General features: G+C 36.2%; 1 protein-coding gene across 1 annotated transcript in view; it reads right to left on the bottom strand.

Annotated features, from left to right (window-relative positions):
- The window catches only part of fray (oxidative stress responsive kinase frayed), a 501,108-nt gene that overhangs the window by 363,275 nt on the left and 123,741 nt on the right, over positions 1-14,092 (bottom strand). The window contains exon 5 of the mRNA XM_090389465.1: positions 4,191-4,332. Within this exon, the coding sequence (XP_090245591.1) occupies positions 4,191-4,332 (142 nt within the window). The remainder of the gene's footprint in view (positions 1-4,190; positions 4,333-14,092) is intronic.

Below are 14,092 nucleotides of genomic sequence, written 5' to 3'. Positions count from 1 at the left end.
ACAGCCATTGGCGAAGATTAAGGCATATTCCTGATGCAGATATTGGGTCTGATCAACCTGTTTTCTACCATAAGCACACTATTAGAGAATTAGGAGAGAGTGAATTTCCTTTATCCCAGAAATTCATCTGTTGTTTCAAAGAAATGAGTCATCTACACTTTCAATAAATTTAACCTGTCTCTGTTTACATGGCAAGTACAACTGTCCCTAAATCAGCTTTGGTTTAGCTGTGAAAGAAACCTTACAATGTCCGAGCGGAAATCCTTGAGTGCAGCATGAAAAGGTGGAAGTGCTTAACAGTGTAGATCAGGGCGTAAAAAAAAAAAAGAAAAAACCTTAAAATTTAATATTCTTGCCAATAGTGTGTTACTCATTCTAAAAGAACTGTTTCGATTTTCAAACTGTTTGAAGAAACGGGATACAGTCTGAAGCGTACGAAATTATGTCTTTGTGAAGATGTAGATGAAGCAGTTTTTAAGTGGATAACATTGACTCACGACCAAAACATGCCGATATCAGGGCCATTAATAAAAGAAAAAGCAAAGGAGTATGGATCTTTTCTGGAGCATAAAACATTCCAAGCCAGTTCTGGTTTGCCGAACAAATTTAATGAGCACCATGGATTACTCAAAAAAGATATTTCAGATGAAAGGAGTCTTAATCATAGAAGACTATACCCACTGGAAAAAATAGTTTTAAAAAAAAAATTTAGTAGTGGATGTTAAATATAATAGAGAGATGACGAAAGTACACCGAAAAATCACGTTGACAACTGCCCTGCCCACTTTAATTCTCTGCAATTTTGAAATTTGCAAGTGTGAAGCTTGTTTTCTTCCCTCTGAATACTGCTTCTGAACTGCAACCAATGGACTAAGGAAATGGACCATACCAACAAAGAAATATAGTTCAAGAATTAGGCCTAAATGGATGTCAGAACTAATTAAACATATGACAGAGAAGAAAAATGCATGGAATACATAAATTAACATGTGACACAGAAGCTTATGATAAAACTATAAGCTAGTCTGTAACCAAGTTACAAAGGAGCTTAGGCAGATTACGAGAAATCTTTGGCAAAGGATGCAAAGAGTTCTTTATTTATATAAACTCTAGAAGGAAGGAGATGAATCAGATTGGTCCACTTGATATCGGTGGTTCAACTGTTGATGATCCTGCTCAGGTAGCTAACAAACTAAATGAATATTATGCATCTACATTCACACATGAGGAGTTATTCAGGGAGGAGAATGCCAGAAGTGTATTCAACTCTGGCAGTAAATTTGATAATCTTGTAATAATTGAGAGTAAAGTGGAGGAGAAATTGTTGAAGATAAACATAAGAAAGGCACCTGGGGTAGATGAAATCTATCCAGTTATATTAGAGGCAGCAAAGGAAGTAAGCAAACCCTCAGCCATAATAAATGAGTTTTCCTGGACTCAGAGGAGGTATCCATGGACTGGAGTTATGCAAATGTGACCCCAATTCACAAAGGAGGATCAAAGGGAGACACAGGTAATTACAGACCTGTTAGTTTAACTTCTGTTCCAGGGTAATTAATGGAAGCACAGGTTAAAGAAACATTGCAGGATCATCTAGACAAGACTACAGTTATAGCTCGGACACAGCTTGGGTTTGTTAAGGGGAAGTCTTGTCTGACAAATTTGATTGGATACTATGATGTAGTCACAAAGGAACTGGATGCAAAGAATAACTTTGATATCATATATTTGGATCTTAGAAATGCCTTTGATACTGTTGCACAAATTGGAGCAGTGTGGCATTGGAGGAAAATTGCTGCTATGTATAAAGGGATGGTTGAGTGGGAGAAGATAGTGGTAATCAATGGACACTAATAACATTAGTGCTCTTCGAGGACTAATGTTATTAGTGGAGTCCCTCAGGGTTCAGGGTTGGGTCCATTGTTGTTTTCTGTATTTATAAATATATTGATGATGGTATATCAGACTTAATGGCCAAGTTTGCAGACGATACGAAGGTTGGCGAGGTTGTTAATAATACTAATGACAGTACACTGCTGCAACAGGATCTAGAAAAGTTGAGCAGATGGGCTGAGAGGTGGCAAATGAAGTTTAACATTACAAATGTAAAGTAGTACATATGGGAAGCAGTAATCCCAGAGTAATGTATCAACTCTGTGGTAGAGAATGAAAAGGACTTGGGGGGGGGGGTAATTGTGCAGGCAGGTATGAAGTTTTCTGAGCAGTGCAGACGGTCTGTCTGCAAGAGTAGCTGATGGTGTCTTGTCAATGATATATAGAGGAATTTTTCTAGCAGAGATAAGGTGATTATCCCCTTGTATAAGGCAATGGTCAGGCCACACCTTGAGTACTGTATAAAGGTCTGGCAGCCTCATTTTAAGAAGGATATAGAGCTGTTGGAACGAGTACAGAGAAGGGCAACAAGATTAGTGAACAGAACAAAGGGTTGCTCTTACGAAGAAAGGCAGTTTTGCAAATTACAGCATCTGGAGACTAGGCACCTGCGAGGCGATCTGACTGAGGTGTATAAAGCCTTGAATGGTTTGAGCATGCTCAATGCTGATGGGATTCTTCCTCTTGCTCAGAATAATCGCCTGAGAGGGCATAAAATCAAATTGAGGAAAGACGGTTGTAGGATAGATGTGCAGAAGTTTGCCTTTAGTCAGCAGGTGGTTGATTGCTGGAACAAACTTCCATCTGTCGTTGTAGACGTTGATGGCTTAAATAGATTCAAGGCAGAACTTGACAAACATTTGGAGCGAGGGGATGGGTAAAATTAGGGGTTTTTTTTTTTTTTTTTTGGCTGATGCTATATAAGCTTGCTTTCTTGCATCATGTGCCCTTGCTAATGCTAATTAAGAATTTGAAAATGCACTACCGAAGGCACATACTGAAAAAATTATACTGAGAATAGAAACCAACCAACCTATAGATCCTGTTATAGATTTGGAGAATGTGTATATCAGAGTTGGCAAAAGTGCAGAGTCAAGATGTGACGAAAACAATGATTAAGAATTGTTTCAGAAAGCAGATTTTGCTAAAATGCCAATTAAAAGTGAAAAGAGGGATGAACTACAAGACATTGAGCAATCTTGGGAAGAACTCCAAGTGAGAGATTTGATCAGTGGAGAAATTGTTCTTGAGGAATTTTTAGGGGTTGTTAATGTTACAATAGCTGAAAATCCAAATGACCCAATATTTCGGAGAGTATTCAAAGAACTAGGGACAATATCGACGATGAGTTTTATGGAAATGAGGGCAAAAAAGGCAATGAGCGCAATATTAAATCTTCCAAACAAGAAATGTTGATAGCATTTGAAACTTTGCGTCGAGGCTTTCAGAGGGAAGAAAATGCAATGAAAAATATATTTTAGTGTTAAAAAAGCAGAGGCAAACATTTTTATGGATAGTCTACAGTAGAATCCAGTGTACAACAAAAAATAACCAAACGTTTTACGACATAATTCTTAGAAGTGTACTAATATATTGTGTGCATCATGTAAGTAGTCATTTCTTACTATGTATATTTATAAATTAATTGTTTTAAAATTTGAATAAATTTTAAAACAATTAATTTCCCACTTATTTCTGATTTATTTTCCATCGTTTACTATATTTCTGAATTTACAGTATATTTCATTGTTCAAAGGTCATATATCTTTATAACAAAATTTATGTTTAACGAATATTTTTTCAAATGAACGATCGATTTCGTTATATATGTCCGACTGTACTTGTTTTTTAAACTGTACAATAAAATTAATACTTGCATATTCCAGTTTATTCTTTGTATTACATATTTTTATCCTCCCCTTTGTTCATAATATATATATATATTAAACGACACTGAAAATAAAAATTTTTGAAGGTATGTGACCCTCAGTACTTGTCCAGCATTTTTGTCTTCAGGATCCTCCCTTTTAATCTTAGGTATCTGGTCATTGTATATATTATGTAAGTTAGAGTGAAAGTTTAATGGTAAGTCTGCAAACCTATTTTAAAGCTGTATCCATGAAATTTAAGGAAGGCCTGTTACATTATCTCATAACTTCAAAAGATGCTTCTTAGTACACAGTAGAAAGGAATAATAAAGAAAGAAGAAAGTAATATGAAGAATCTAATAATTAGCAAAAATAACAATAAATTTTAGGAATTTTATTCTGTGAAGAAATTTCTAAGTACAGGCTTACCTATGAATCTGACCATTATTATGGAAGTACTCCAAGCCTTTTAGCACCTCTTTTAGCACAGTTGCAATAGTTGCCTCATCAAAAACTCCATGTTTACAGTCCTCTGTTTTCATTCTATGTTTGATAATATCTAATAAAGAGCCTAAAAGTAGAGCCAATTCAATAACCTTAAAATGATGTAAATTGAATAATTTATAGTTTACAGATAAACATAATCAAAAGTAAAGATTTCTAAATATTAAATATTCCATTACAATTATACCATCTTGACTTTCTTGTTAACATACTGATATACATTTTATTTTGTGATAAGTTAATCAGAAGCTAACAAAGCACTTGACAATTATATATTTCATGATAAAATTATGAATTTATGGGGTAAATTTAATCAAATGTTATTGATACATTTTTGTAATAATTAACTTTTTTCCTAACATTTCATCACAATCCATGTGTGTGATGTTTTGAAATAAAGATTATTATATTATTAAAAATCATTAACCAACAGGAAACCCACTACTATGAAAAAATAGTCACTGCAGCATATATACAGAGCTCTTTCTAGCTAATGGTAATGCATTTCTGTGTTCTAAATGTATGGACATTACATCACACACTGATTACATTCTAAATGAAACTTTTTTAGTAGGGGACTCAATTTTTAGGGAAGCCAGGAATATCTTTTGTAACAAAGACAGATGGATCAGAAACAGAGTTTGACCATCTAGTACAAAAACTGATGATGATATTAACCAATTGTGTTCTTTAGGGGTGCAATAGGGTGTATGGTTATCCATATCATTTAAAACAACAAGCTAAGAAAACAAAGTAGTGGAAAATAATAATAATGCTGTAAAAACAGTACTTGTTTTTACAGCATAGACAGGTCAACATGTTTGAATTCTGCTCAGAAAAGAGAGGTTTATATAGAAAGAGCCTTGATTATCTCTACACTTTAAGGTCTAGGTAAGGCTTGTTGGGAAAATTATGAGGCCTGTTCGATAAAGAAGTGCTGGATCCATTGCTACTCTCAATATTAAACAAATGATATTGATGAAGGTACATCAGGCTTAATGTCTAAGTTTGCAGATGATACAAAGGTTGGCAGGGTGATTAACAACAGTCAATCAGGGTGAGTTACTACAAGATCTGGGAACACAAGTTAATGGGCAGTAGTTTAACATTGACAAACGCAAGGTACTGCACATGTGTAGCAGTAACCCCAGAGTAACTTATCAACTGTGTGGTACTACACTCAGGATAGTGGAGAATGAAAAAGACTTGGGAGTACTTGTGCAGTCAGACATCAAATTCTCTGAGCAGTGCAGACATGCTGCCAGGACAACTCACAGGGTTTAGTAAATGATATACAGAAACTTTGCTAGCAGGGATAGGGAGATGATTATCCCTTTATAAAAGGCCATGGTTAGACAGCATCTTGAGTACTGTATACAGGTCTGGAAGCCTCACTTTAGGAAGGATGGATCTGCTGAAATAGATGCAGAGAAGGGCAACCAGATTGGTGAATGGAACAAAAGAGTGCTTTTACCTAGAAAGACTTCAGTTCTGCAAATTGCAGCATACTGAGATCAGGCACCTGTGGGGAAATCTGACTGAAGTGTTTAAAGCCTTGACTGGATTGAGTAAGCTGAATGTTAATGGCATTCCTCCACTTTCTGAGACTACACACACGAGGGAACATAAATTCAAGTTGAAGAAGGATGGTTGCAGGATAGATGGCCTTCCAGCCAATAGGTGGTTGATTGTTGGAACAGGCTTCCATCTGTTATGGAAGTGGATGGGTTGAATAAATTCAAGGGTTAATGAACTAGACAAATTTTTGGAGGGTATGGATGGGCGAATTGGTTTGTTTTTTCGGTTTTTTTTTTGGCAGATGTTATATAAGCTTGCTTTCTTGCATCATTTTCCATTACTACTAACCTGAAAAGAACACGTTTTCTTTTTTTTTCTTTTTTCCAACAATATAACTTTATTAATTATCCATATTTTGATGGTCTTTTTCAAAGTAGTCCCATCTGATGAAATGTACTTAGTCCAAAGTTTCAGCCACTCCTCAAAAACAAAAATGCGGTGAAAGTCCTGTTTTGACATGAATTTGGGAAATTGCCTCCAATATCTTTACAACTTCTGCTGATGACCAGAAATGTTTACCTCACAGCACCTTCTTTAACTTTGAAGAAAAAAATAATGCCAGGTGCAAGGTCAGGGTTGTAGGATAGATGAGGAACACATTTGACATAATGCTGGCTAAGTACTCTATGACAGTATAAGCAATGTGCAGTGTCATAATGCAGCATCCACCCACCTGCATGCATGCAGTTGTGGTCATTTGCAATGAATGTGATCCTGCAAAATGTGCAGTACAGTTCTGATTTAAAGTCACATGATAGTCGTATGACATGGCAACATGCTGGTAAACCATCCCATGTTGGCGTGCAATAGCCTTAGATGCTGATGCACCATAAAACTCCTAACCAACCAACCATTCCTTGAATGTAAAAAAGAGTATAACCTTGGAAGCCACTTTTTTTTTTTTCTTTTCAATGTTGGTTATGACGCAGACTTCCAAACAGCTTTGCTTTATTTGCTTACTTTTTTTTTTTTTTTTTTGATTTGGTAGTTGTTGGCACATCGGCTTCTGTGGCCATATTGCACCTCCCAAGGTTTTTGCAGTACTTTGATCCAAGCCCGAGGCGGAAATCGAACCCGCAACCTTTGGGTTGCCGGGCAGGTACTTTACCCACTCGGCTAGCCCGGTCGGCTATTTGCTTACTGTCTGGGTTGAAATGAAGCTCTGTCTCATATGCCATCATCACCTTCTGTGAACCTCACCATCTTCAGTAACCATATTTAAAGCCACTGATAAACCTCCATGCAAACTTGTGTTGCTCTGGTGTGAGTAGTCTTGGAATCCAGCCTGCACAAACACGTGTCATATGCCATGGAGAATATCGTGCATTCCCTACCAATATTCTCAACACCTCTGCCAATTGCCTTACTGTGATAGCAATGGCTGGAACTCTAGGACTGCCGATTGTGTTTGAATCATGTCCTGAACAGACACAAGCTTCACTGACCACCAAGGTCACCACACACACACAAGTCAGCCACACAGTTGCTATGTGATGCAGGCTTGATCTGGTCTTAAATTCTGCAGCTCAGCTAGAAATAACAAGCAGTAAGGTCATTCATCAAAAATTATGATCCTTCTTTATTGAACAGCCCTTGTCGTATTAGCAGTAAGAAACGATAAAAGAAAATAAGCTTATACAGTATCAGCCCATTTAAAAAAAAAAAAAAAAAAACTTCCCGTTTCTCCTGTCTGTCCACTATCCACTCTAAAGTCTGTTTAGTTCTTGCTTGAATTTATACAAACTACATACTTCTAACGACAGATGGAAGTTTGTTCTAACAATCAACCACCCATTGGTTGAAGGCAAAATTCCAAACATATATCCTTCCTTGATTTGAATTTATAATTCCTTGTGCATGTCTGAGCCAGTGGATGCCATCAGCATTGAACTTACTCAACCCATTCAAACCCTTTAATACCTCAATCAGATCTCGGAGATACTGCAATTTGCAGAAAAGAAGCCTTTCCTGCTAAGAGCACCTTTTGTTCTGCTCACAAACTTGTTGCTCCTCATCTCTTCCAACAGGTCTCATTTCAGTAAAATGATGTGTGAAACACATCTTTTACAAAAATTAGACTTCCAGATCTGTATGGAAAATTTGCACACTACTTGCTCTAACCATTGCCTTATTTAATGGGATAATCATATCCTTATTGCTGCTGGAAAAATCCTGTATGGCACCAAAAATTAAATGAGCTGTTCTAACGCATGTTTGCACTGCTCAGAGAATTTCATATCCAACTGCACTCTGGTTCCACAAAGTCATGTTAATCCAGAATTACTATCTATTAAATATATTGCATTTATCAAAGTTAAACTTCAGTTGCCACCTCTCAAGCCTATATGCTTAATTTTTCTATATCTTGTTGCAGTAGCATATCTTGATTACTGTCATTACCTTAGTTTTCCAACTTTCATACCATCTGAAAACGTAAACATTAAGCCTGCTATGCCTTCATCAATATCAGTAATAAATATTGAAAGTAACAATGGACGCAGAAATTTAGTACAAGAGCAGTGCCCTTTCCAACAACCATCCCTTTATCCATGGCAGTAACTTGCCCTTAATAAAAAAAAAAAGCTCCAATTTGTATAGTAGTCATGAGAAATAGCATAATAGGCTTTTCTGAAATGAAAGTATATGATGTCAAAATTACTTTTTGCATCCTTTGTTCTTGCAACATAGTATCCAATTAGAATGGTCATACAAAGTCACTCCTTAACAAATCCATGCTCTGAATGCAGTATAACATCATTCCTGTCTAGATGGTCCTGCATTACTTTTTTAAAGCAGTGAATTCATTATTTATCCCTGGAACAGAAGTCAAGCTAGCAAGTCTATAATTACACCTGTCACCATTTGTGAATTAGGGATACATTTGTACATATCTCACCCACCCACACTCATCACAATAATTCCAAAGATGCTCTCATAATTATGGCTAAAATTTTACCTCTTGTGCTGCCTCCCTTAATATAATTCGATAGATTCCACCCATCCCAGGTGCCATTTTCAACAATGTCCCTTTCAATTTCTCCTTGGTTATCACAAAATCATGTAGCTCCCTATTACAATTTTATACAATTCTAGCATCTGATCCCTAAAAAATTCGTTGTGTATGAATATAACTACAAAATATCTACTCAACTTGTCAGCAACATGAGCAGGATCATCAAGAGACTTCTCAATCTGCCTTAGCTTATGTAATCCCTCTTTGTGACTTTATTTTAGATTAGTTTATAACTATTCTAAGTTTCTGTATACCTTGATAATTTATATGGATCTCATATTTCTTCTTGCCACTAGTTTCATCAGCCCTTCTGCTATCCATTTAGGTCTAAACCTTGAATAATCTTAGTTGATATAAAAAACCAAAAGCTTAGTAGCTTCTATGATTACTTCCCTGAATGCTTCCCATTTAGAATTTGTTGCTGATTACCATCATGAGTTGGTCTCATGCACAGAATTAAAAAAAAACTGTCTGAGACCACTAAAGTCACCTTTATTAAAGCAAAAGTCATTTCTTTTGCCCATGATAGTACAGACAATTCTCACTTTGAATTCAGTGGTTTACTAGTTTTTTTTTTTTTTTCAAGTATCAAGTACCAACAAAATCGAAAATATGAATGTTAAATTCATAAATCACACATTTCAAACCACGTTTGTAGCATACAATACAGTGCACCCCACTTTACAATATTAATCCGTTCCAGAGACACCATCGTATTGCTTTTTTTTTTTTTTTTTTTTTTTTTGGGCTGATGCTGAATAAGCTTGCTTTCTTGCATCGTATGCCTCTACTAATGCTAATGCAATAACACATTGCTTTTTAGTTATTCGTTCCACAACCTCGAAAGTTGAAATTTTCACTGTATAACTAAGCTATTTATCTCTCTCTCTCTCTCTCTCTCTCTCTCTCAAAGATCATTTTTATAATGTAAATTGTATTAGTTACCAATTCAAATCATTAAAATGAACTACACTTTCATCGTTTATATGTTCTATTATAAGAATCAATTTTGAACGCCTTTGTGATATTTTTCTAAAGCACTTTTCTGGAGGTCACGACCATAAAACAAAAACAATTTGCAGTTTCTGGTTTATTGGGCTTTTCTGTTAGTGCAATCAATTATAAACAGGTAGTAAAACTCTGTTACTGCATTTGCAAATATGCCAATAGCTGGAATTGTATGGGTTTTTACGTTATTATGGTGAAAATTTCTCCTTCACTGAAATCTTCAATCATATAAAAAACAAATTTTCAGAATCTTCTCTTAATTCCTTTTTTTTAAGCTTTGTAAACTTGTTACTCTCCACGAATCGTGTTAGTTTAGTTGCAATTTGTAAGTGCCATTAAAAAATGCTTATGCATGCTATCGTCAAATTTATAAAGAAAAGAGAAGATCTTGGAAACAAATGCCTCTTGAAGCATTTCTGAAGAAGACAACTCCTTGTGCAACAAACCAATGAGCCAACTCGACAATGAGTGATCAACGAGAGCACATTTAGTCGATGAAGAATAAACATTAACATTTGTAAATCATAAATAATTTCTTTAAATTATAATTTGTTTGATTTTACAGGCTATGTTTTCATTTCTTTGGATAAAGGAATCAATGTTAAAACAAACTAATTTCATTGTTGAGAACATAACCCTTGTTTTCAACATTGTCTATGGGAAATAAATTCTTGATTTACAAATGCCTGCTAGGAACAAATTAACTCAAAGTTGGGAACTACCTGTATTTACATCTTTAACCCTCCTATTGTGTTCGGGTCAATATGACCTGGTCACCTTCTTTTAATGCCCATAAATCCTATATTTATTTAAATGTTTTGTTGCTGTTCTATGAATTGTACTAATTTACCTAATAATGGTGTACCTAGATTGACAAAAAAATTTTTACAGTTAATTTTTTTTTTTTTTTTATAAATGTAATTGTTACACTTATTGTGCTCGGGTCAATATGACCCGATGATCAGTTTGGTTAAAATTTAAGGAATGAGAAGCGAATTATTAACATAAATAACTTACATTACCATGTTTCTTGAACAAGTTTCAACATGTGCATTATGTGCATGTGGTGAACAACAAGTTGATGCCTGTTGACGCTGGTGGGGGCTTGTTGGTACCTTCTTGCATATATCTGCCAGCGTGCACTTGTGTGTCAGTTTCTTGGTAAACATCAAGCTTGGTGCTACTCTAAGAGACAACAGTAGGAAAAAATTGAAGATGTGTACTAAGAAATCATTGATAGACAAAAATAATTGAATCTTTCGTATGCTTCTGATGGTAATGATAGTACTTCTGAAGTAGAGGACCATTTTTCTGAAGCAGAGGTACATAGTGAATCGGATGATGAAGAGGAACCTACGATTTCAGACAAAGCTGCTGTGGCTAATTACGTAACCTCAAAAAATGGCAATATAGTGTGGAACTGCAACATGCCTAATCAACAAGGAAGGTTTTCATGAGAAAATATTATTACGTTGAATCCTGGACCAACAAGGTACGCTACATCTAGAATATATGATATAAAATCCTCCTACTGCTTATTTTTTTTATGCCAAAAATTGTAAACTTAATTTTGAAGATGTCAAATTTAGAAGGAAAAAGAATTTATGGTGACCAGTTGCAAGAATTAACAGTAGTTGAATTAGAAGCATATTTCAGCTTACTGCTTTTAGCTGGAGTGTATAAATCTCATTGGGAGGCAAGTATAAATCTCATTGGGAGGCAACCTCCAGCCTATAGGATGGAAATGTAGGCATCATATATTCAGGGCAACGATGTCCCCACAACGATTCCATGTAATTTTGCAAATAATTCGCTTTGACAATAAAGGAACTCTATCACAATGGCGCCAGACTGATAAATTGGCTGCCATACAGGACTTGTGGGATGAATGGGTTGCAATTCTACCTATGGTGTATAATGCTAATGAAAATGTAACAGTAGATGAACAACTGGTACCTTTTAGAGGCAGTTGCCCATTTAGGCAGTATATTCCAAGTTTTATTTCTCTTTTAGCTTGTAAACATTCATCATTTCACCATCAACACCTCCTAACACTCCCCATGAGTGTTAGGAAGAGTGATGTTTTTGAAATACTTTTTTCAAATAGCTTTGATTACATATTGTACTGCTGCCTCTAACGGATTTTTCTTGTAATATCTGCATCCAGTTTTGCAATAGATTTATACATTTTCCAATCTGCTTCATTTATTTTCCATCTGGGATTTCTACATGATGGACATGTGGTTCCTGATGACATGGTAATGATTATTGGATAGTGATCGCTGCTGAAAGGATCTTCCCAACATTATTTCCAATCAAGCATTGGAAATAATGTTGGGAAGCATATAGATATGTCAATAGCTGTGCTGTTTCCCGATGGCAGATGTATGCGTTGCGTCATTCAACATGGTAAAGTCATTCTGTTCCATCCACTTTTCAATTTGTCTTCCTCTCTGGTCTATGGTTGTGTTACCCCATAAAGGGTTGTGTCCACTGAGGTCTCCCAAAATACAAAATGGGGGAGGTAACTGAAATACTATATCTTCTAAATCTTGTTGTAGTTATTCTTGGTTTAGGGGAATATAAATTGTTATAATAGTTATGAGAGTTTTAGTGGCTATGCATACTGCAACTGTTTCAAGGGTTGTGTTTAGCAGAAGAAACTGGGAAGGAATGGGCAAATTTACCAGAATTACCACACCACCATGAATCATGCCTCCTATTACTCTGTCTTTACAGTATGAGATATAGTTCTTTACTGTAGGAGAATCTTGAGTTCTAAGATATGTTTCTTGTAGGCAAAGATACGGCAGGTATGCTGTGCAATCAGATCATATATATTAGTGCGGAATCCTCTGCAGTTTCATTGGATTATAGTTCCCATTATTTGGTTTTGGAGAATGTGTCAGACTGTTTTCTAGACATTGCTTTAAGCTTTTCTAACTTAGATTTTTCCTATGGAAAATATGGTTTACCAGTATCCATATCTTCTACCGCAAAGATCTCTAGTACTGATTCGTCTGCTTGATTGGTCGATTCTGTGTCCATTTGTTCCATTGACTTTTGGTTTACGACATTACGTTTTTCTTGTGGGGCTTTCGTTTCTGAGTGTTTTATATCAGGAGGTATAGATAGTGGTGTTTGTGAGTCTTTTTGTTTTGGCTGTGATGTAGTGGCTGTGAAGTAGTGCTCGTGCCCAGCCTGAAATGGACTTCATTGGAGGAATCGTGAAATCTGTTTGAGTCTCTGGACAGTGATTTTTTATGACATGTGCATAGGAAGGTCTGTTTATGGTAGTCGGGAGTCCGGTTCCCTTGGCTTCTTGGTATGTCACACAATGTTCTACTTTATATTTTTGTATCTGTTTTTCTCTTTTCCAATATTCACAGTTTTTCAAATAGGCAGAATGGTGCCCCTTACAGTTTGGACACTTTGGTTGCTCGGATGGACAGTTCTGATTGGTGTGATCCTGAGATCCACAGTTGCAACAGATAGCAACTCCATGGAATACCATTTGTGAATGACCATACTTTTGGCATTTAAAGCAGCAGAGAGGATTCGGAATGTATGGTCTGATGTTACAATTTAGATATCCGGCCTTCACCAATGTAGGTGGTTTGGGAGTGTTAAAGGTCAGTATGAGATGTCTGGTTGGAGTAAGTATCCCATCTCTAGTAACTTTAATTCTTCTCACAGCTATGACACCTTATCTTCCAGCTCATTTTTAATTTATTCCTCTGAGACACTAAATCCCATTCAAAAATTACTCCTTTTGAAGTGTTTAGCTATTATGGGGAGAGACCGTTACTGAGATCCCACCAAAAGTTGTCATCTGAAGCAATCTTTCTGCATGTTTTGTGTTAGCTGTTTCGATTAAAATGTTGCCTGATTTCAGCCGCTTGACTTTAGGTGTTCCAGCCACCCTTTCTAGACATTTCTGGATGACAAATGGAGACAATTTTCCTAATAGCCGTTCTGATGTTGAATGAAGGACTAGAAAAGTATGTGCACAAAGCGATGTCATGTCCTTTTTGTCTTTTGGTTACATTTGTTTCATAATCCTCATTTTTCTGACTCAAAGGAGTCGGATATTTGGGATCCGTGGTTGTGATATTTGGATCATTCGTGCTTGTTCCTTTTAGCCCTGGGAGTGAGAGCTTTTCCTCCAAGGTTTCCGGCCCTGCCACGGGGAGGCAGGTGTAGTGCTACCTAGTGACCAAGCGGGAAT

The sequence above is a fragment of the Mastigoproctus giganteus genome, chromosome 1, assembly GCF_048544385.1.
Source record: "Mastigoproctus giganteus isolate SK-2022 chromosome 1, ASM4854438v1, whole genome shotgun sequence".
NCBI classification, from domain to species: domain Eukaryota; kingdom Metazoa; phylum Arthropoda; class Arachnida; order Uropygi; family Thelyphonidae; genus Mastigoproctus; species Mastigoproctus giganteus.
This window is presented reverse-complemented; position numbering and strand designations above follow the sequence as displayed.